The sequence below is a fragment of the Cyprinus carpio genome, chromosome A1 (assembly GCF_018340385.1).
Source record: "Cyprinus carpio isolate SPL01 chromosome A1, ASM1834038v1, whole genome shotgun sequence".
NCBI classification, from domain to species: domain Eukaryota; kingdom Metazoa; phylum Chordata; class Actinopteri; order Cypriniformes; family Cyprinidae; genus Cyprinus; species Cyprinus carpio.
This window is the reverse complement of record NC_056572.1, coordinates 29,300,599-29,324,649: the sequence shown is the minus strand read 5'-3', so window position 1 is coordinate 29,324,649 and position 24,051 is coordinate 29,300,599. Positions and strand designations below refer to the sequence as shown.

General features: G+C 37.4%; 2 protein-coding genes across 2 annotated transcripts; both read left to right on the top strand.

Annotated features, from left to right (window-relative positions):
• Positions 1-569: 569 nt before the first annotated feature.
• Positions 570-5,543, top strand: LOC109095878 (SPRY domain-containing protein 7-like). Its single transcript, XM_019109559.2, has 5 exons — positions 570-1,827; positions 2,247-2,363; positions 2,467-2,633; positions 2,996-3,098; positions 4,387-5,543. Exons 1-5 carry the CDS (start codon positions 1,722-1,724, stop codon positions 4,482-4,484), a joined length of 591 nt encoding a protein of 196 aa, XP_018965104.1. The 5' UTR covers positions 570-1,721; the 3' UTR covers positions 4,485-5,543.
• A 1,129-nt stretch (positions 5,544-6,672) lies between these two features.
• On the top strand, positions 6,673-24,033 carry LOC109095845 (importin subunit alpha-4-like). The gene is made up of 17 exons (XM_019109511.2): positions 6,673-6,828; positions 12,646-12,690; positions 15,715-15,804; positions 15,957-15,986; positions 16,162-16,214; positions 16,530-16,625; positions 17,556-17,641; positions 17,770-17,856; positions 18,389-18,558; positions 19,122-19,166; positions 19,567-19,698; positions 19,796-19,924; positions 20,105-20,209; positions 20,725-20,796; positions 20,882-21,044; positions 21,215-21,309; positions 21,463-24,033. Exons 1-17 carry the CDS (start codon positions 6,760-6,762, stop codon positions 21,559-21,561), a joined length of 1,566 nt encoding a protein of 521 aa, XP_018965056.2. The 5' UTR covers positions 6,673-6,759; the 3' UTR covers positions 21,562-24,033.
• The last annotated feature ends 18 nt before the right edge of the window (positions 24,034-24,051 follow it).

Sequence of the window (24,051 nt, the reverse complement as noted above, 5' to 3'; positions counted from 1 at the left end):
AACAAACAAACGTCTTTCAAAACGTTTATTTTAACCTGTCTCTGATATGAGGGCGAGAAAACCTATGAACACAAGTAAAGATATATTTTCGTTTTTGAAAGAAGTTGGTCAGATATAGATCCGCCCTTACTCTGAGCGGTGAGGTTGTTGCTATGCAAACCTTCACAGCTGTGACCGAGTGGCGCAGAGCAGGGTAAAAGCCTCACATCGACCCTCATCCCTCGCACATTCTGCATAATCGCACACATATTCAAACTTGTACACCTAATGCCATAAAGTCAAAGTCTAACCAGTAGTCTATCGTATCAAACTTTCTTCCTGTTACCTTTATGGTCTGATAGTTGACAAATTGCTGTAAACGTTGTCTCCCAAACACAACAAGGCCAACAATTACCTGTCGATTAAGTGACAGTGTGTTTAAAGGGATAGTTCACACTAACATTTTTATTCTGTTGCCATTTACGCTAAGTCCACTTGTTCCAAACCTGTATGAGTTTATTTCTTCTGCTGAACACAAAAGAAGATATTTTGAAGAAGGCTGGTAACCATGCGGTAGCCATTGACTTCCAGAGTATTTTCCCCCATACTGTGGAAACCAATGGCTACCATAATCTTTGTGGTTACACACATTCTTCAAAATATCTTATTTTGTGTTCAGTGGCTGTAAGAAATTCATACAGGTTTGGAACAACTTGAGGGTGAGTGAATCATGACAGAATTTTAAACTTGGGGGAACTTTACAGGGATAATTCGTCCAAAATTATAATTGTTTGTCATTGTTTACTCACTCGAATGCCAGACTCGTATATGGCTTCTTACACAACAGTCTTGGTAGCCATTCATTTAGACAGTATATGAGAAAGATGCAATGAAGGTGAGTGCTTGACATTCTGCATAACATCTCGATTTGTGTTCCACGGAAGAAAGAAAGACATAAGGGTTTAACTTCTCTGAAGACAGGATTTTCATTTCTGGCCGAGTGAGTCCCAGTCTGTCGTCTGCTCACTAGAGGTCGCCGTTGAACTATAACATTTTTTAAAACAGTGAAAGGAAAAAAACTTTGACAGCTTTTACAAATATGTGGCAAGAGAGGTGGGACAGCGGATGTAAAGGACGGCATTTGCACAATACACAAAACAAGTTGGTTTAGTTAGAGGTAACAGAAAGAAAGATACAGTAATACCTCGTCTGAGAATCGGTCAATTCTGCCCTCAACAAATCACTTCAGATGACTGGAAAACTTATGATTCTGGTCAGTGTTATAAATGTGGACTCCCAGAAGCCGCAGAGCATGTGCTGATCAATAATACTGGTATGAAAGACAAAGACTACGATTTAATATCTGTTGGCATAAGCTCTTTAACTTTGCAGAATGTACTACTAAACAGTTCTTATAAAGGTTATAAAGCTAATTAAATTTTTTTTAAAGCAATAATGTTATATAACAGAATATAGGAGGATATTTTTCTCTCTCTCTCCTGATATCAAGGTCTCACACTTCTTCAGTAGGTGGCGAAATATGCAGCAGACGCTGGTTCGCCAGCCGCTTTTAAACGTTGAAGAAGAAGGACCTTCACGTCATATCCTGTTAGCTTAGCATCTCGGGAGAATGAAAAAATGACCTCCCATGATTTGTAGCACAAATAACCTCGTATAACAACTAAATAGAACATAACCACATCATTTAACTCTAAGGGTATAATTGTGAAAGGAATACTATTATGGCGGCTTTGGTTTCATGCTGTTTTGGCTGCTGTGAAGACAATAACAGGGGCCACGTAACCCTGAAGGAAATGCCCACGGTTCAGCTGGACACTCATCACATGGGTAAGTGTTGCGATCTGACATTTCAGACATGTCATATTCATGGAAAAGATTTTGAGTCTGGCAGTTTGATAAACAAGGCTGTCCTTCTTTTTTTTTTAAAAAAAATAGCCTTTTTCGCCATACGATGAAGTGTTATGATCATTTCAGTGCTGCCAGATTTGACATAACAGTTTATCAACAGCTCTTTAAGTTTGAAATTTGTAATGACATGTATATAATTCAGTGGGACGAGGCAAGAGGACTTAATAAACAATAGTTAAATGACACAAAATGTAAAGCATGTGTGAATAAGGATGAATAAGTGCACAATTTCAGAACGTCATGAAGCAGGAAAAAAAATGGTAATAAACTATTTTGGTCTCTGTTATGCTGTTAATTAAGTATGTGAAAACTGGATTTTTTCCCCTGTGATATTTCAGGTACTGACGTTGTCATTGTAAAGAGTGGAAAGCGCATATGTGGAACTGGTGGTTGCATTGCAAACGCCCCTCTCCATCAAAACAAGAGCTACTTTGAGTTCAAGATTCAGTCCACGGGTAAGACATGATGTGTGAAAGCATTTACATGTAAATTAGACAGATTGCTCGATACTTTGTTTTAGTCATTAGGTGTGACTGCTGTGAACTTCGGCTCTTGCAGGTGTCTGGGGAGTAGGAGTGGCAACGCAGAAAGCAAATCTGAACCAGATCCCTTTGGGTAGAGACCCGCACAGCCTTGTGCTCCGGCAAGATGGTACCGTGTACCACAACAATGAAGAAAAGAACAGATTACCTGCAAACAGCTTACCGCAGGAAGGAGACATTGTGGTGAGTCTTAGCAGCATTAAATAAATCATATTTGTTGGTAAATAAATCTATCTATGTGTGCTTGGTAAAGGGAGAAGCATTTAATTTTGGACTATGCTTCCATTTGGGTTTTGCTGCTTATAATAACGAGGAATCTTAACTGTGTTGTTACAGACTCATTAAATACTGGTGTTCTGTTGTCAACATCATTTTGGTTTACCACCTGACTGTAATTTCATACTGAGTTTACTGGGTTATCTGCAAACTGGAAACCTGTTAGCACTTATATGTATGCTGACAGGAGCTTTGATGATTTTCATGAAAGCAGTGATTAATTTTCAGTGTAAAAGCTTCATGTATCTCACCCATTTTTGTGTGTGTAGGGTGTTACGTATGATCATGTGGAGCTGAATTTGTACCTAAATGGGAAGAATATGAACTGTCCAGCATCAGGCATTAGAGGAACTGTTTATCCTGTAGTTTATGGTAAGTATTTTTCAGCATTATTTCCTTTTTTTTTGATGACTATAACTAACCACTAACATCTTCTATGGTTGCCAGTGCAGTTGAGACAGGAATTGCTCTGTTACGTAATAACACAATTACAAAATTGCCTTGATTTGTATTCTCTGTTACCTAGTAGTTAGTGATGAACTGCATAGAGATGATCAGTCTTTTAAAGTTCTTTGATTCCAGTTTTGCACAATGTTTACACTGGGTATAGAAAATAATCCCCCCCCAACACACATTTTAAAAAAATCACATTTTGTTGCTTTGCAGTATGAAATGAAGATAGACACAGTTTTTGTTTTATCTAGCTGTATTTACTCAGTGCAACTTATAACATCCAAGTGAAAGATATAACACCAACATGTCAGAAAAAAATTAAAAAACAGAATCACTGAATTAGAAAAAGGATCACCCCCTTCCTAAAACTAATTTGTAAACTCAGTCAATATGTCTGGTCGAAATCCAATACAGCTCACCATCCAGATAACAGCATTCCTACAGTAAAAAATGGAGATAATGGGGGTGTTTCTCTGCAGCAGGGACTGCAGCACTTGTCAGGATAGAAGGAAAAATGGATGGGGCAAAATACTGTCAAATTCTTGAGGAAAAACTGCTGCCCTCTGCCAGAAAGTTGTCAATGGGAAGAAAATGACCCAAAGTACAGAGCAAAACTGTCCTTGCATATCCAAGTCAGAGCCCAACATTGAAACCCCAGTGAAAATCTGTGGAAGGCTTGAAGACTTTAGTCCACAAATGCTCACCATCAAATTTGACTGAACTTGAGCAGTTCTGCAAAGAAGAGTGGGCAAATATCGCAAAGTCTAGATGTGCAAAGTTGGTAGAGACAGAGACATATCCCAACAGACTAAAGGCTGTAATTAAAGCAAAAGGTGGTTCAATAAAATACTGACACAAGGGATTTATCCTCAGCGAATCTGTTTTTTTTTTCTCTCTCTGACATGTTGGTGTTTTATCTTTCACTTGGATGTTATAATTTGCACTGAGTACAGCTGGATAAAACAAAAACTATGTCTGTCTTCATTTCAGGCTGCAACAAAACATGATTATTTCAAAATGTGATTTTATATAAAGTGTTCAAATAGATGACAACCTTTTTTCTTAAATAATTCCCCAAATTGAGTTGCCTAAGAATTACCTAAAACATAAGTCTTTTGATAACTTTTCGTAATTCTTGCATTTTTAAATAGAATTTATTGTTTAATAACACATCTGAACTTGTATGCCTTCGTCTCGTCCCTCACAGTTGATGATAGTGCAATACTAGATTGCCAGTTCGGTGACTTCTACCATTCTCCTCCGCAAGGCTACCAGAAGATTCTTTTTGAGCAACAGATCTTCTAAAGTTCATGATGTGCTACTCCATAGCCGGGATTTGTAGTGCTATGGTTATGACTGACTTCTAAAGATTGTGTGGCTCAGCCTACTGAAAGCAGTTAAAGTAATGTCATCTGTGATTTTGACTCGTGTAAAACTGTCACATATCCGGCCATTACTACTTAGTTTAAAAAGTCATCTTATGTTTTTCAGATGAACTCTGATATATCATCTGCCCAGTAATGATCTGTGCACTGATCTCAAAACACACTCAGAGCATACATCTTTAGTTTACACTTCATCAAACATTGTACATTTACTGATGTACAGTATTAACAGTGTACTTTTGTGAACATATGCCCCCGGCTTCGCAGACAAGGCTTAAGCCTAATCCCAGACCAAAATGCATGTCTGTTCTGTTTCAACTGTAAGAAACTTGCACTGACGTATCATAAAATATATACTGTAAGTACTATGACTTGTCCCCAGATGCATACCAGTAATGTTTTTTCTAAGGCACGTTTATAAAATATACTTTAATGTCCTAATTGATGAAATGAATTTTTGTTTTAAGGCTGGTTTGAATACAAAAACGGGTAATAATGGAGTCACAAATCACAGCTGACAATCATGACTTTATACTTTATGCATTTCAAGAGAACTAAGTGATGCTGACCTGAAATGCTGATACTGACTTAAAATACTGTCAGAGCTCTTTTTATTGTTATTGTTTGCCTGATTTCATTGTCTGTCTGATGTATGACCTACAGCTGCACTCACCATATACATCATAATGACTTGGATTTATAAAAGCTCTACAAAAATACATATATTTAAATTTCATGGCGTTCATATTTGGTTGTATTTTCCATATTATGTTGCGGTTGATATACATTGTCTTCTCATTATTGCAGTTTCTGCACAGCATTAAGTGCGACTTATATATTAAGAAAACGTGAGACATACAAGAGGATAAGAAGTGTAAAGATTGTTTACCTTAAATATTTAATAAATGTCTTTCTTCTCTGATTATGAATTGTTGCAACTGATCACAAAACTGTTTTTAATAAATAAGTGAATATTGAATATGATGTTATGTTTGTATGTTCTAAGCTGACAGGTCTTAGTTGTCTCGTGTCTTTTAGTAATTAAGATTTTGCTTTTGTCATTTGTTCATAAAGACTTTGTATTTACCTTAGCATAATATAAGACTTGAACATGTCCCCGTTGTTATTAAAATGTGGATTTCTGCTTAACGACTCTCATCTCACTGGCCTGTCTAGAGCGCACTGTACTGCGCGATGACGTATTTTTACGTACGTTGCTGGCGTACACATCGTGTCAGATGAGCAAACTTGCGCAATCTCTAGTCTACTCACAATGACGCACGTCTACTGTGCGGGTCGGGTCCAAAGAAACACCTCGCCTTAACTCCAGTAATGTTTCACTACAGAGTAACTGCTCCTTTTATCGTGATTTACCGAGAACCCCGTAATGAAGTGGCCTAAAACTGTAGTATGCACCCAGAAGACCTGTTAATTGTCAAAAAAATAATATTAGGAGTCTGTGTCCCGTCTACTCTGCACCACCTCGGTTCTACGTACATAATCTACTCCCCCGACAGTGACGAGAATCCGACTCATTTCCGCGATTCGGATCTTTCCCGAGATAAACCAGGCCAAAAATTGAAAATGATAAAATAAATAAATAACGATCCAGCAATTTTTTAACTAATCACGGTCACTAACATTTATCAGTGGCATATTAACTGTCTAAAAAGTTAAAGTGAATCAATACGTAAATGCATATTTTATCACAGTTGACAGTTCAGAAGTATTAATAAGCAATTTAATGTATCTCGTTCAATTTGTTGCACTTATGATTCAGCTTAGAATGTGCATAAAGTGATCTAGAAGTATGATTTGCATATTTGCACAATAATCAAAACTAAGATTCACTCGGCTGATTTTTGTGTTTTAATGGAAATCCCACTAAAATAATAAATAAACTAAAATAATAAACTAAAACAAATAAAAGAAAACGCTCGTATGCGTGTTTATAAAACTGCCATACAATCAGGTCATAAACAATATGTTCCAGTACAATATATTTACGAAAAGTAAGGTTCAATGACTCAATGAAGGAGACAATTGACTCGTGAACCGGTTCATTAAAAAGATCCGACTCAAACGAACGATTCAATCGCGAGTCGGACAGCGCTACACCCCCGCCCTCCGCTTCCTCTCTGAGCGGAGCTGCGCGCGGCGCTCGGGACTACAGACACACACATACACACAGAGCCATGGCCGAAAACGCCGGCTTGGAAAACCATCGCATCAAGAGCTTTAAAAACAAGGGGCGAGATGTGGAGGTAAGCCCGCTAGAGACTTTGACCTCTGGGCTTTTTGACATTTCGGTTTCCTCGTTCTGCGGTTCTGGTTTTACGGTATCGGAGCGGGTGTTTGTGGATCATGCGGAGCGGGCGCGGCCTGCACAGAGGCCTCTTTAAACACACATTTGCCTTCAGTATTCACCAGCTCATCGCGGCTTATACACGGGCTTGAGTTGTTATAGCGCATTATTTAGTCGTGTAATATTAAGACTGGTTTGTCTATAAGGTCGGTTTGGTGGCTTGGCTGTTATTTTTTCATTTTAAAGTATGCTGGGCCAAAAACATGCAGATTTATCGTGTTAGCATGTGTGCTAACGGCTAACTGGTTAGCAGGCGGCAGATTAACCGCCCAGCAGCCCGTTTATACGTGTTTTTTGTATTCATACTTTTAACATTCATGTATAGAAGATAAACACCCAAATCATTATTACATAATAATTAATATAATTTGCGAACCAGATAAATGCGACAGAGACAGGTGTGTTAAACCGGCTTTAGCAGTCTCTCCAGAACTGAACTAATGATGACCAGTCATACATCAACAGCTGACCTCTTTATTGCTCGTTTGGTCACGCCAGGTTAGCAAGCCTGCTGTAGTAGATTTTAATAGACCTGTTCATTGATTAGAGCTGATTGTGGTGTTTTAATAAAGATGTCATTGTGAAAAGACTACTGCTTCGTATATTTTCCTCTTCAATCAGATCGTCCTTTGGTGTGGCAGTTAGCATCTAAGCATCACTTATAGGTACACCAGAGTTAAATAAACCAGATTTTAATGCCTTCAGACTGGAATGAAGACCTCCAGACGGGGTCTGCCGTAAGATTATAGAATATACTGTATAATGCAGCAATGAAGTTTTGTGTTCTTTGCCATTGTTTGCTTGAACACTATGTGACTAAAGATATAATGTCATTTTATACATTGCTATGTTTAAGTTTTATGACATGACTTTCAGTTAACTCCTCAGGGATGGGCAATATAATTGAAATTTCAGCCCAGGTCATTTATATTCATCACTTACCATGGCGGCGATACACATCAAGGCTTGTGACTACGTGAGTGAGTGACGTGACATTCAGCCAAGTATGGTGACCCATACTCAGAATTAGTGCTCTGCATTTAACCCATCCGAAGTGCACACACACAGAGCAGGAACACACACACACACTGTGAACACACACCCGGAGCAGTGGGCAGCCATTTTTTATGCTGCGGCGCCCGGGGAGCAGTTGGGGGTTCGATGCCTTGCTCAAGGGCACCTAAGTCGTGGTATTGAAGGTGGAGAGAGAACTGTACATGCACTCCCCCCACCCACAATTCCTGCCGGCCCGAGACTCAACTGGCTTGTGACTACACCTAATTTATAAATTGAACAAAACTTTAGATGTTTCATAAACTTTAATATCGCCACAAAATAAATTACACCTAATTTATAAATTGAACAAAACTTTAGATGTTTCATAAACTTTAATATCGCCACAAAATAAATTAATAACTCCTACCTACAGCTACTATATCAAACTTTACCCGCATATACACAGTCCACTCATGTAAGCAGTATATACTATGTAGCAAATCTCATCTGTTTTCTCAAAATTTTAACTATATTATCTCCCAGCAATATGAAGTTAATATATAAACACACACACACACACACACATATATACATATAGATTTATCCACATACATACAGCATACTGACATAAAGTAAATTTGTTTAAATTTTAAACTATAAATTGTTTAAATATAAACTATAATATTAGCAGCATTATATTTACAGTTGCCTATATAGTACATCCGACTTTATTTCTTTATATAAAGTACAATCATGTAAAGCACTATATAGCGAATGTCAACTGCTTGACTGTTTATATCGCTGCAAAATGTAAACTATATTATTGCCCAACTCTATATATGAAGTATATACAATATTTGGCTGAGATGCAACTATTATTAAAATCTGAGGGTGCAAAAAAATCAAAATATTGAGAAAATGGCCTTTAAAGTTGTCCAAATAAAGTTCTTAGCAATGCATATTACTAATAATTTATATATATATATATATATATATATATATATATATATATATATATATATATATAATATATATATTTACAATAGGTAATTTACAAAATAATCTGGAACATGATCTTTACTTAATGTACTTAACTTAATTGGCATAAAAGGAAAAATCAATAATTTTGACCCAAACAATGTATTTTTGGCTATTGCTACAAATATACCCAAGCAACTTGAGAGGTTTTGTGGTCCAGGGTCACATACAGTAAATCCCAACTGCTTGATTTTTTTTAATATCACACAAATCATGTATTATTGCCCTTCTCTAACCTGCGAAGTATGACTATAAAGCAATAAAATATTAAAAACATCAATGATATACTGTTGCTGCTTTGAAAAAATGTGTATTGTAAACAGCAAAATTGATATCTATAACCAAACACAGGCTGTTAAGTTGAAACATAGCAGCTATCTCATCAAACGTCACGTCTGACCCAGAGGACCACCATAATGAGTGTTCAAAGTCACTTTCAGATGAGTAGAATGAAAGTTAAGGTGCTGCGATCACATTTATAATGAACTCATTTACTCTCATACCCTGTTGATACTAGACATCATTATCATCTTCTGCCGTGGGCTCATGCGAGTAACCCCAGAGGCCTCCTTCAATATTAATGGTGTGAATTGACTTCGACTGTAGGGTGCTGGTGTGACTCAGCCGTCAGACACACATGGCTTTGGATGAGGTCGGCAAAGCTGTCGCCCTTTTGCAGCTATTCCCGGAATTTGCAAACCAGATTCAGATTTCTCATCTTGTGTTCCCATAAGAGCGAATGGCTCGTGCACTGTGGCTCAGCTGACTTATTTGATGTGGTCAGCAATGAACTGTGGGATACTTTGTCTCATTAGCTGCTAGATTTAGCCCATAACAAGGATGTAATCGTAGCTAACTGAGAGAGTAACAAGTGCTTCTGTCTGTGTTTTGCATTTGCTAAGTGGCTGTGGAAAAAGAAACAAAGGCGTTCGATTAGTCTGCCATGTCACGTACTCTCTTTATACGAAGATCAAAGAGTTTGTTCAAATTTGCACAATATTAAAAAAACATTTGTGATCAAATTATAGGGCTGACACATTTCACTATTTGATTTGCAATCATGAGCTCATGATTTGACTGATTTGTAATACAGTGCATATATTTATTGAAATGGTCCTCTGTAGTAATTTTTATGACATTGTTTACAAGTGCTATAGCTAATAATAGGAACGAAGAAGAGATGATCACTGACATTATAAAACGAATAAAAGGAACAAAACTTGAAAGCTGAGACTGTTTCTTATCAATACTGAGAAAACACCATGCTTATTGGGATTATTGAATTACAGGTGTGCTAAATAAATGTAATGTTGTAGTGAGGATTTGTTTATGCGTTAACGTTAAACAGCATAGTTTTAAGACTCAATTTCGAGATCATTAAAATGAAGATCTATTCAAATTGATAGTCAATGTCAACCCAGCTAAATTGAATTACTTGAAGTCCTTCCCTCAGTAAGCCTACATCCTGCGTTTTTGCATTGTGGGTATTTTTTTTATTATTTACACTTTTTTTTAAAAAAAAGTGACTGACTTCGAACTAGGGCTGGGCAAAAAATCGAATGCGATGCGGCCCTAGAGCGGCATTTACATTTATTGGGAGCGGAGTGATTATTAAATGCTCAGAGCATGGAGGGGAAATTGTTGCCGCTCCACTCCGCTCACATACTCTGATCTGAACGCACGTGGTGGAGATTAACCACTAATCACAGTGGAGGCTTTACTGACAAGACGCACATGAAAATCGCATTCGATTTTTTTGCCCGGCCCTACTTTGAACACATAACCTTGCTGTTGCAAGCTGCATGTTCTACGAAGATAGTCAAGCCTGATGTTTGTGGCTATTATGCGGTTAGCCTATTTATTAGTATGTTGTGGATCTTACAGCAGTGAGACAGCATGTCCTCAGACCATGCTGGCAACCAGACAAGCACATGCACACATATGGTGTCATTATGGTGGTCTCTAGAGTGCCAAGCTGTCATGTCACCGGCGAAGCAAGGGTCCGCTGACTACTGGAGTGCTTTCTCTCGGCTTTGCCCTAGTGTCATTCTGTTGTGATTCATACATATCGCATGCACCGCTAAAATACAGTACTTGTTGAGACTCCAGGAATCTGCTTTGTGCTGAGAATCTCTTGCATTTATTTGGTTTCCTGAAATGGGCCGTGTTGTGACCTAGTGTTAGTTCAACATTGAGCCATGGTGCTTGTGCAGGTGAAACAAGTTTGAATTCATTTACTGAAATGCAGTTATAAGTGCAATGCACTCTTAGTCACTTTGAGTAAAAGAATGGGTCAAATGCTTAAATTAAACTCTTGCTTTGAGTCTCCAATAATGCTTGAACCTCCTTTTATATATCGCAAACATAAAACTTGCAATTCTGAGAAATAAAGTAATAACTACTAAAAAAAACCTAACAATTATTAATAAATTCTCAGAATTGCGAGTTTATATCTCACAATTCTGTGAAAAAAAGTCAATTGTGAGATAAAAAGTCGAAATAACCTTTTTTATTTTTTATTCAGTGGCGGAAACGGGCTTCCATAGATCCTCTTGCTTTCTCCATGGGTTTTGGATTGCATAAGGCACAGTGTGGGTTTGCTGTAACATGAACTAGGATGCCCAGTCACAAGATCAAATCTGATCTGTCCCACCATCCCCACCACACAGCAAGTGCAGTCTTTACATTGTTGGGTGCTGATGTTTTTCTTTTTCCTTCTGTGTCCCATTGGAATTGTATAATTTTTTTATTATAATTTTTTTTTTTTTTTTTTTTTGAAAAATTAAGTTAAAGTGCAAAACCACTTGTGATCGGTGGTCTGTCCATTTTTGCCATAGTGTAAAGTCAGCATGAAATGAAATGAAAACACCATGTGTATTTTTTTTAAATTTGACTTTGTAATGTTTAAACATACTGTCATAACTAGATCAAGTGAAAATGACAGACTCCTCTCTGGTGAAGTATGCAGGGCTTCTCCGATCATTTAGTCACTATTATTTGTTTCCAAGTAGCCTTGGATGCTGGTATGGCAATAAAAATAAATAAACCTATCATTTAGTTTGCTTTATCTCTGCTACTGCAAGCTCACGTTCATCTACTTTTGAGGGCAGCGGCCAAATCTCAAAATCCTACCAACAACTGATTCTCAGAACCATCCATACCAAGTCCATACCATGAGTTTTTGATAATCCATTATATCACAATATGGAATTAAAAAAATATGGCTTTAATGTGTTTTGTTGCTCCAGACATGTCTGATGCAGATGTGTGTTCTGTTGGGTTTCGAGCAACAGTTCTAATAGAATGGCCACAAAATGTGATTGTCTAAATGGAGGCGTGAGTGACAGCTGGGTTCTGCCGTCACCATGGTTACCACGGTTGGCTGCCTTTTTGTTCTGCTGGAGTGGCCAGACTTTAGTTGCCATTAATGTTGCATTTTGTTTCAAACGTTACAGCCCATTCGTTATTATAGGGCGTCACCTTAGCAGTGTGTTAATGAATCACTTGTGGATTTGAACAAACAGCTAAACCAAAGTATTAAACTTCAAGCAGTAACAAAGCCATACTCTGCCAATGCATGGGCACCTTATCCTCATACAACATTACATTTTAGGACTTTTCTCATATACCTTAGATATGTTGTACTGTACAAAGTTAATCTATTTCTTTCATTCTTTTTCAGACGATGCGAAGACATCGTAATGAAGTGACGGTAGAACTGAGAAAGGTAAGTTCACAATAAATGAGAGATCTGTCATAGTTACAGGAGTATTTGCATGTTCACTGTTCATTTGCAGGTTTTCTCTGGATTGAAGTATTAAAGCTACACTGTGCAGCTTAACATTTTATTCTGATGCATTACATGTGATTCATCAGAGAATGTTAGTTGAAATAAAACCAGCCTTACAACACTGTATTCTCATCCGCTTTAGCCCCCCCCCCCCCATTCCTAACTAACTATGTGCACTCTCAGCGACAACATTAAGCTCTGTTTATTGTGGTGATTCAGTGCACACTTGAGATTTGTATTCACTGAATAGTTTCTCAGTCTCATTTAGGGCCGGGCTGTAAAGCTAAAACAATTATATCTTGATATTTTTCAGTTTTTTTGTCAGTATTTGCTAGCATTATCTGTGCTTTTGCTCTGAAATGGTATAAAATGATCTGTGAACTTTTAGTTGCTGGCGCATCATTTAAAATGTGTTAATCAAAATGATTCACAGATGTTCTAATGCCATCGCTCATTTATCAGCAACAAAAATACTACAATATATTACTGTTTCAGTTCTCTCAAACTAACCTAATAATGCTTAAATGTAACTTGGCAGTGAAAAAAACATAAATATGCAGCACATATTCAATGTATACATCGCAATATTATTCATCCAATATCATTGGTGAGATGTCACATGCAGTCCTGCTAACTAACCCACCTTGTGATAACCTTTTGACATCACTTTATGTGCAGTTGCAGTGCTGTGTGTGAGGTGATGCGATTGAGGAAAAACGAGTAGTTTAAATCTGGCCTTAGCATGGAGCTCTCTGGAGTCTCTTCATGTTTAACAGTAGAATTAAGCAGGCGGTGATTGCATGTAAGTGTGCATGGATGCTTTGTTCTTGCCTCACTGGACACTGCATTTATGATGTTCTGTCAGACGTGAATATTGGAAGCAAGGCATCTCACTATGTTTAGTGTAATTTTGACCAAACACTGAGTGTCATGAATTGGAGACCAACAATAGAATGCTCAAAATGTGGTGAAGCTGCTGCATCAGACACATGATCTGAACAGATGGGATACACTTGGGATATTCGCTATTGTGGGCAGTCAGTTATAATATTGCATTTGAGAAGTTAATTGTCAAACTTACTATAACATAAGTCTATATTCAGGGTTCAGATGTAATGGTGAGTGAATTGAGAAAATTCATTGGCCCTGATACTAATTTAAATGACAGTTAGAATGAATTGTGTTTTTCATGCAAAATGAGCCAGTAAAAATGCACCTGACCCATTGTGATAGCGGTAAGGTGAATAAATTTTTTTTTTTTTAGTAATCATACCTAGATAAACAAAGATTCGTCCAACCTAGTTAAATGACAAAAAAATGTAGTAAACCTATATCACATACATCAATGAGAGTCATGTTAACATTCTTATAATTCAATTTAATGTTGCATAATCATTCCGGTGTAATATTGGAATAGCTCATGAAAATGGATATTTAAATGTATTTGGTATTTGCAAAGTGTTTATTACTATGTATGCCATGAAGTATTCTTTCCTGCTAATTTGGCAGAAACAGATTGACTAGTTGACTATACAATAGTAACATAAATTGATTTTATGCAAATGGTATAAAACATTAGAATGTCTTGCTATTGAGGCCTTCTCATGGCTTTGTTCTCTCATCTGGTGAGCTGTTTCTGTTGGAGATTTGTTTGCGCTTGCTGTATTTGAGTCGAGTCACGCCATCCGTGGTCACAGGGCCCCTGGTTGGCTGCACCCCAAGAAGAAGGTTTGTCATGAGTGGCTTCCCTCGTCCCACATATCTCTCTTCCTTTTGGCAAGGAACTTAGAACCTTGCTAAAACAACCTGCGTTTTTGTGCATTTCTACATTTATAAAAAAAAACTGTAACAGATCCCTGCTTGAGAAAGTAGCATGTCATCACCAGAAGCAAAGCTGCCTGGACCCTCAAAGTCCATTAGGACAAATGGATATCAGCACGCTTTGTGTCACAGTCTGAGTGAGTAGAAGTCCCCTGTTGTTGATCTGCTGGACCAGAGCTGATGTGGAGCAGATGTTTAGTCCTACAGCCTTGATGTTGTTGATTAATTTGGTGCTGGGTTGGGTGACACAGCAAGTCCTGTCCATATTAGGCAGTTACACTGTCAGCCCAGAGGAATCGGACAGAATGCGGCTGTACTGCTCTGTGTGTGTTTGTGTGCGAGACATTCCTCTTTGCATTCCTGTTTGCTCCAACATTAGAGTCACAGACCGCTCACTCTCACATTATTTTCTGACACTGTGTAGAACCACTAGTTATTTCGTGTTCCATTTCGTCGGTTGCCATTTTCAAGGGTTCAGTTATTGTGCTTTTTAATTCTATTTAATTGACATAAGCAGTAAAATATTCATTAAGGGGCTGTATCGTGAAAAAAGAAGATTGAAGTCTTTAGTGAAAAAGACTAGTTTTTAAGACAAAGCTGCAAAAGTGAGATATTAGCGCACAACTGTACACGTTAATTTGTCAAATTATTTGGTGCTCTGAACTTGCTAAACACTAGAACAGCTATTAAAATGTGGCAAAGTCCATAAAAAATGGTGTCTGGCTTTGTGTAGCACCTTCCACTCTGCAGATCCTTCTGAAGGATCCCAGTGTTAAAAACGAGCAGCTAATGTTTATATTTAACAAGGTTTTTCTTTGTGAGCCATATTGAACCACTGTACTGAAGAAGTTTGATATCTTTAAGGCACAGCTTAACAAAAAAAAACAGTCTGTTTGATTTTAAGCTTCTTCGAGGAAATGTGTGATATAACCTCTCTAAAATGATTGTCCATTAGAAATAAATACAGCTTTGTTAAATATACATGACATTAATAAGATGGTGTGTTCTCTTACTTCCTCAAATGCATTGAGACTAAAGTCAGAGTTTGTATTTGTTTAGGTCTTTATGATCTCATGATGCATTTAATAAGTGCAAAGTATCAGAGAGAACCTGGTATTTATGATTTCTCAATCTGTACAGAACAAAAGAGACGAGCATCTCCTGAAGAAACGAAATGTTCCACAGGAAGAGAGTCTGGAGGACTCCGATGCAGACTCTGATTTCAAAGGAGTAAGAGGCTTTCTTATTTCATTTTACTCCGCACTCGTCCAAATCCAGCCAAATGGGCTTATAACATTTATTGATCTGAGGTCACAAAAATATGTACAAGAATATAGTTTATATAGTTTGTCTTAATTTTTTTCTCTCTGTTTTCTCCTCAGCAAAATGTAACGCTAGATGCCATCTTACAGGTAAGATTCTGGTGTGTGTTGTTATTAAATGGTGGTGGTAAGAGAGGCAATAGACTCTGATAAATAACCGATTCATAGGGTCAGCACACATCAGCACTACACTTCACAAAGTGTGTGTGGGTGTGAGCAGGCCCTTCTTCCTCTCATTCTCCATTTCTCATCTTTTTCACTACAGAACGCCACCAGTGACAATGCTGTGGTGCAGCTCAGTGCAGTGCAAGCAGCCAGGTAAAGTGTTGTAAAACATATATGAAAAGATTTGAATTTGTTACACGGTGCCTTCTAAAAACATCTCTCATAGCCTAAAGTCGACATATCTAAATGGACACTTTTTGCTTTCTTAATTCACATTGTTGATCAGCTGAAAGTGAATAGCCTGACACAAAAACAGAAAAATGGCATACTCTGTTAATTATGCTTGTAATGAAAAATAATTAAATATCTTTGGCTGGATTGGTCTCTTAGAAATAAATTGCGTTAACACTGCTGGCATGTATTTGGAGTGCCGAAAGATGACTGTTTTTCTCTTTTCTATCCTTACAGAAAATTGCTCTCAAGTGACAGAAATCCCCCCATAGATGACTTGATAAAATGTGGAATCCTTCCAATCTTAGTCAAATGCCTGGAGAGGGATGACAAGTGAGTGACTACATGGCAATGAAAGTATTTCTAATTAATGGAACCTTTTTAATTTTGCTGTCTGTGTACGAACGTGCATCAGAGGTAATGAAGTTCTGAATGTCATCTTGAATGATAGTAGAGAAAAAGTGTTTGAGAGAAAAGAATAAGGGATGAGAGAGAGGGTGAATGTTAGATGGACAGAGATCCTCAAGTGGTCAGAGTGGATTGTGTTGTGGCCCTCAATAGCTGTTCAGTATACGCTATCATTAAAAAAAATTTGGGGTATATATAAAGTGTGTGTGTGTATATATATTATTATTATTATAATTTTTTAATTTTTTAAAAATTAATTCAGCAAAGATGCATTAAATTGATCAAAATGTATGTTACAAAAATATTAAGCATTATAATATTAACTGTTCAAAATGGGAAATGTTTCCAAATCATCATATTAGAATGATTTCTGAAGGATCATGTGACACTGAAGACTGGAGTAATGATGCTGAAAGTTCAGCTTTGCCATCACAAGAAAATAACATTTTAAGAAGTATGGAAAAAAGCATGCATTATGAAATGTGATAATGTTTCAGAATTTTACTGTTTTTGCAGTAATTCGATCAAATAAAAGCAGCCTTGAAGAGTATAAGAGATTTCTTTCAAAAACATCTTACCAAATTTTTTAAGAACTTTTGAGGGGTTGTGTGTGTATATTATACACAAGCAGCATCTTTTAAATGCATAGCTATGAGGATAAATAAGGATTGGTACCTGATTCAGAAATGGAAATCCACCTTTTCAACATCTGTACAATAAATGTTAAAACCTTCATCCTTTTGTTCACAAATTACTGGAAAATTAATGAAAATCCACTGGAATTATAAAAATATAATACATTTTAAATAAATATTGGACAATGAATGAACTTACTTGTCTCTCTTTCTTCGTCAGTCCTTCATTGCAATTTGAAGCTGCCTGGGCTTTGACCAACATTGCATCAGGGACGTCTTCGCAGACACAGGCAGTGGTCAAATCCAGTAAGTTGTTTGGACAGGCTTTCGTCTACTGGATCAGCCTGTTTTGACTTCATCCGTTCTGTGTGTAGCTGATCGGTGTGTGTGTGTGTGTGTGTATGTTCTCTCATTCTCTCTCTCTGACTGTGTAGATGCTGTCCCATTGTTTTTGAGACTTCTCCACTCTCCTCATCAGAATGTGTGTGAGCAGGCCGTGTGGGCGCTGGGAAACATCATTGGTGAGTAACTGAGAAATGTCCTCACACTGTTACTGCCTCTGAATTTTGTAACTGATGTGAGAAAATTAGAAATTGAAACCAATGAGAGTAATATGTGTAATACGTGAACTTTTGGATGTCACGCCTAAAGCAGCTGCTTTATGCATATTGGCGGCATAAACATTGAAAGCTGTTGGTTCAACCAACATTAAACACCCAAGGAAGAATCTGTAATTTTACCTTTGTATTTATTTATTTATTTTACTGATTTTGAAGGTTCACGACCCTTCAAAGCTGTACTTGCATTGCGCCACCTATAGTACTGGAGTATATTCGCTTTTTGTTCAACAAATTTGTTTTGCTCTCGGTGCAAATAGGTTTGTTCCTTTTTTGTTTCATTTTTGCCACATTTGAATTTCTTTAGTAAGAAACTGTCTTCAAAATTTAAACTTTAAATTTATCCCAAAAATGCTGGTCCATAATTGGAGAGTTGTAACAGCTGAGATGCTCATCAGATCTTAACACGCGTGTTTGTTTCATGGGCCCTGTGCAGGTGATGGACCTCAGTGTCGAGATTACGTCATCTCGCTCGGTGTGGTCAAGCCTCTCTTGTCGTTTATTAATCCTTCCATCCCCATAACCTTCTTGAGAAACGTTACCTGGGTCATTGTCAACCTGTGCCGAAACAAAGACCCACCACCGCCTATGGAAACCGTACAAGAGGTGAGGAGTGTGAGTGAGTGATTTGTGCATTTCGTACACTATGTCTTTGAGTTGGTAAAAATAATGCTTGGTCTATGGCTGTTTGACTGATTTATATAAATGAAGGACTTTATAAACTGGCATTCTATCCAGTAAAGCATCACTGTCACAATATCTTAAAGATTGTGTAAGATATTATGTATCAATTTTGTTCTTCTTTAGACTCGCCCTCTCTCAATAATATGAAGTGTGTTTCCTTTCAATTAAGTATCTATTCAGTCTGTGCAGATATTATGCTGTGTAGACGACATGCCAATATTTTATAATTTTTCTTTTCTCTTGTCTGTAATGTGGAGGTGTAGCTTTGAGCTGAAAGGAACATATTGTACCTCCTGCTGCTAGGAAATCATTAGACTGTGTTTTCACTCTCTGTTATTTTGTGTGTGTGTGTGATATAACAACTGTTTCGTAGATGGCAGGCCTAATGAATATTCTTGTTGTCCTACAGCTGATTTCATGTTTACATGCTGTTTGCTTATTAAAATAAAATATAATTTTCTAAAATTTCCGTTTTTCACTCACAGATTCTTCCTGCCCTTTGTGTACTCATATATCATACAGATATAAATGTAAGTACAAGAGATGAAAAAATATTTTATTTTATTTTTTATCTAAGTGTTGCTCTTAATTACATAAATAGTGCCATAATTTTGGTTTTAGTTACTTGACTGGCTGATTTGCATTATTCTTTATTTATCACACAAAAAAAGGGTCTTCTATTGCCTTGAAGGGATTTATAATAACAATTGGCTGACATTTATCTCAACTATTATAGTTATACGGCTTCTTGTCAAATAAGTACTTTAACATAAAATATAAATTTTATTTGTATTACTTTATTTTGAAAAATCTTCTAATAAGAAATAAAAACCCCTCACTGTTACAATTAACCAAGCAGATAGCTGTGTAATAAATGGTAGAAACTGAGTCTGCATTTGCATTGAGATCACTAAAATCTCCTTCCTCTAGATTCTGGTAGACACCGTGTGGGCTCTGTCATATCTGACAGATGGAGGTAACGAGCAGATTCAGATGGTAATAGACTCAGGTGTCGTCCCCTTCCTTGTTCCACTGCTCAGCCACCAAGAGGTCAAAGTTCAGGTAAAAACAATACCATGTATGTTAAATACCATTTATATACATAAAAAACACACACACAAAGGCATTTTTTAAAAATGTTTGTGTATCCTCTGCTCAGACCGCAGCGCTGAGAGCGGTGGGGAACATTGTAACAGGGACGGATGAGCAGACTCAGGTGGTGCTCAACTGTGATGTCCTCTCTCACTTTTCCAACCTGCTCACACACCCCAAAGAGAAGATCAACAAGGTGAGACAGACAACCCCCCCCCCATATGATCCCATTTGTGTGAAATGTAATCAAGATGATGAAACCTGAACATTTACTTGCGTAATTTCATAAATGACTCGAGAAATCTGCCCAGTCTCAGTGTAAGTGCTGTGGCTCATATTCAGAATACATCTGAGATGTGTCTGTTCTTCCCTGCAGGAGGCAGTGTGGTTCCTGTCCAATATAACAGCAGGTAACCAGCAGCAGGTGCAGGCTGTAATAGATGCTGGACTCATACCCATGATCATTCACCAGCTTGCCAAGGTAAGACTTTATCTGCGTAGCCTGCTCTACATCCACTTTTCATTTTAGCCTTCATTACAGCTCCCAATTTCAGCACTGCTACAGTATATATACTGTGAGGTCCAAAAATCTTGAGACAAGTTGTGAAAATGCTTCTATGTTGCGTTTTTCCTTTTTTATACATATGTTATTAATCTTATTTAATCTTGCTTTAAAATTTATTTTAAATCCAGGCAATTTCTGAGGGTGGGTCTTATTTGACTTGGACCAATAAGCAATAAGGGGCCAATAAGTAACCGCTTAAAACACCCTAGAATCGACTTTATCGAATTTTCTTGAGAAATTTAAAACAATTAGTAATATTCTGATTATTTCAGTAATAATGTTCTCTCACTATTAATCATCTGTTTTATGGCATCAGAAATAAATTCTAGAGCTTGAATCTAGACTCTCTGAGTCCAGTTTAGACACTCTATAACTGAACAGTGCTTGAATTTTTATTTTGTGGTCTGTTATGTCTTGGCACTTCCAAACAGGGCGATTTTGGAACACAGAAGGAGGCTGCATGGGCCATTAGCAACTTGACAATAAGTGGAAGAAAGGATCAGGTATGAACCATTCCAGATGAATCCCTGATTCCGAGCCACTTTCCTTTTCATGCTTGTTCATTGGTTACCTTGATGTAATTGGCAGGTGGAGTACTTGGTCCAGCAAAACGTGATCCCACCCTTCTGCAACCTGCTGTCAGTGAAAGACTCTCAGGTGGTCCAGGTGGTTCTCGATGGACTGAAAAACATCCTCATCATGGCTGGGGAGGAAGCCAGCACAATTGCTGAGATCATTGAAGAGTGTGGAGGTAATACATACAGAATAGAAATCAGTAGTCTTTAAATTTACCATCACTTTTGGTACTATTGTGATAAATGACCAGCAGATTAGTCCAAAATGATCCCACCTGCACATACACTGATGTTTTTACTTATTTTGTAGAAAAAGATCAACAGTAATCTTGCTTCTGTGTTTCAGGATTGGAAAAAATTGAGAACCTACAGCAGCATGAAAATGAGGACATCTATAAACTTGCATTTGAAATCATCGATCAGTACTTTTCAGGAGACGATGTGAGTCTCAAGCTCTCAGTTCTTGGCATGTTTCTCTATACAGTGCTTGATGCATGGATGTGTTAATGCTTGTGGGCTTTGTTTGTTGGGGGTTCTTTTCTAGATTTGAATTATTAGTGATATCTGGTTATTAATGTCTGGTTCGGCTTGTAGATTGATGAGGACCCCAGTCTTATTCCTGAGGCCACCCAGGGAGGCACATTTAACTTTGATCCATCCTCCAACCTACAAACCAAGGAGTTCAAGTTCTAGACAACCGGAGCTTCAAATTAGGAATGGTGGGTTTCCCAGCTGCTCCTCAGCCCCTGCCACCTACTGACCCATCACCTACCAACCACTCACTAACCAGAAAAACCAACCAATCACCATGCTCAGAAACGACACTCACTCACACAGAAGAAACTAGCACTGAAGGATCTGAGTCTCAATGCCACTCGAAACGTGGAAGAAAAAAAGAACAAGAGTCATTATACTGCAGTTGCCAAAAAACAAAACACAAAAAAACAACAAAAAAAGGATATAGATTTTGCTCTTTCTTTCACTCACTAACTCACTCACACTCATAGGTGAGCATGAACAATAATAGGAACTTCTGTTGTTGTACCAGCCATCATATCAGCCAAGGAAGATGAAAGAAAGAGATATTCCTGAAATATAAAGGCAAGGATTTTCTTTTGTTTCCAAGAAAGTCCTTCCCTCAAAATGTTGCATTTCTGGTCATGATCTTAGAGTCTCAGCCAAACACCCAACTCGATGTCCAGCTTCAACTGTGCCCCTCCCTCATTCATCTGAAATCTGTGAACTAGCCTATTATGGGTTATTCCCTGGAATATTATTCAAATGTGGGAAGGGAGTGTCTCTAAATGTGTGGTGTGCAAACCGAACTTAAATTATCGCCACCAATTCTTGCTTTTTCTTCATCCTGAAATTATGGATATTTACAAAACACTGAAGATAAATGAAGAAAAAAAATCACATTAGAAGATCACACAAACTTGAATGGAGAAAATCTCATTTAAACCAGACAAGCACCTTCATTTTGGAACTTCTGCAGCGATAGTGTAGTGGACATTCATTGTGCCGATCTTTTTTGGTTTGCAGTGGGACTGTCGCACATGTCAAAGGAGGATCCTATGTGATTTGTCAATTTGGTCAGGACTTTTAAAGGGCTGCCCCAACCTTTGGAAGTTCTTTGAGATAACATTAACTGGTCTTTCTGCTTAACAAGGGTGCTCTGGCAGCGCTTTTTATTTTCTGGATTCATCTTCTCTGCTTCCTGTCTAACCATAGTAATAAGTGCATTGGGATAACCCCAGTTGTAACCGGTTGGAGGATATTTTCACTTAATCAGTTCATTTCGTCACTCAGTAGTCAAAACCACAAGAAACTTTGCAACAGTGATTGGATTGTGAATTATTTTTTGGTTTGTTTTGATCAGTGGAGCTTCCGCTTTTTGGAGTTTTTCCAGTCTTACGTGCACACTTTTGGTTTTCCCGTTTTATTGCTTAATGTAAGTGGAGAGCGATGTTCGCTTAATTTTGACTATACAAGCAATGGGAAAAGGAGATCCATGACATAGTGGTTCTTTTCTTTGTTTAGTTGGTTTTTAATCTTATTTCACTTTCTACAAAACCTAATTGTACCAACTAAAATAAAAGTATATTTCTTGTTTAGGTATATAATGCGAAGCTACCACACTTAGGTCCACTAGACGTTGTTGGGATGCTACAGAACAATAATAACATTGTGATTATTGATTTACAGCCAATAGGGGTCATTTTTGTTTGTTTGTTCTTTTTTGTTTTAACTTTTGTTTCATAATGGCAAATGATTGCCATTATTTGGAAAATGGGCTTTCTTACTGTTGTGACTGGATGTTTTTTTCTTTTTTCTTTCCCTGTGCATTCACTTGTAAAGGGATGTATGGGGAAAATGCATTTGAACTAAAGTAGTTATGTTTGGGCCGCAAACTGCTGAAAAAGACAGTAAGGAAGCTGAAGGCAGCCCTGATTATTTTTGAATTAGCCATTATTGTTGAACAAAAAGAAAAAACAGGTTTGAAATTCATGAACTTATCTAGACAACTAGAAAACGAGCCACTTTAAAGAAGTTTTGTCTTGTATCAGAAATGGATACAAGCTTATTGCTTGTTGCAAGATTTTTACTTGCTAAAGAAAAAAAAAGAATCTAAAAAAGCGACAGATCGCATTTTGGCCTCTGATTGTTTGTATGTTTTTATAAATTTTAGAACTGAATTTCTCTTTAAGGTGGCTCATAAGTATTTTTTTTTTTCAACTCTTGTGCATATTAAAGATAAAGAATGAGTTGAAATTCATTGTGCCTTTTGTTTTTCATTTCAAAGCAACTAAAAAAGGTTCATAATGCCTACCACGTTGCATTGGAGCTGCTTATAATATGGGGTATTTTGGGTGTTATGTCTACCTATCTCTGGACTTCACAATGAGACGTTCTCTGGAGTATAGTATAATTCTTATTAAATTCTCATCTAGTCTGTTGGCTGACTTGTTATTGATCCCCTTAACTTCCATTATGCTCCCTTCTCATTCTTTTCATATGGATAACAATTACCCACAATTCTCAACCAATCCATCTCCCCTCCCCACCACCACCTTTCTATGGCAACACATCTTTCACTCATCACTCCCTCAGGACGTGCTTTATGTATCAATGAACCTAACCAAAATAAACTTGCTGTTAGCCATCCTTTTTATTGCTCTTTTA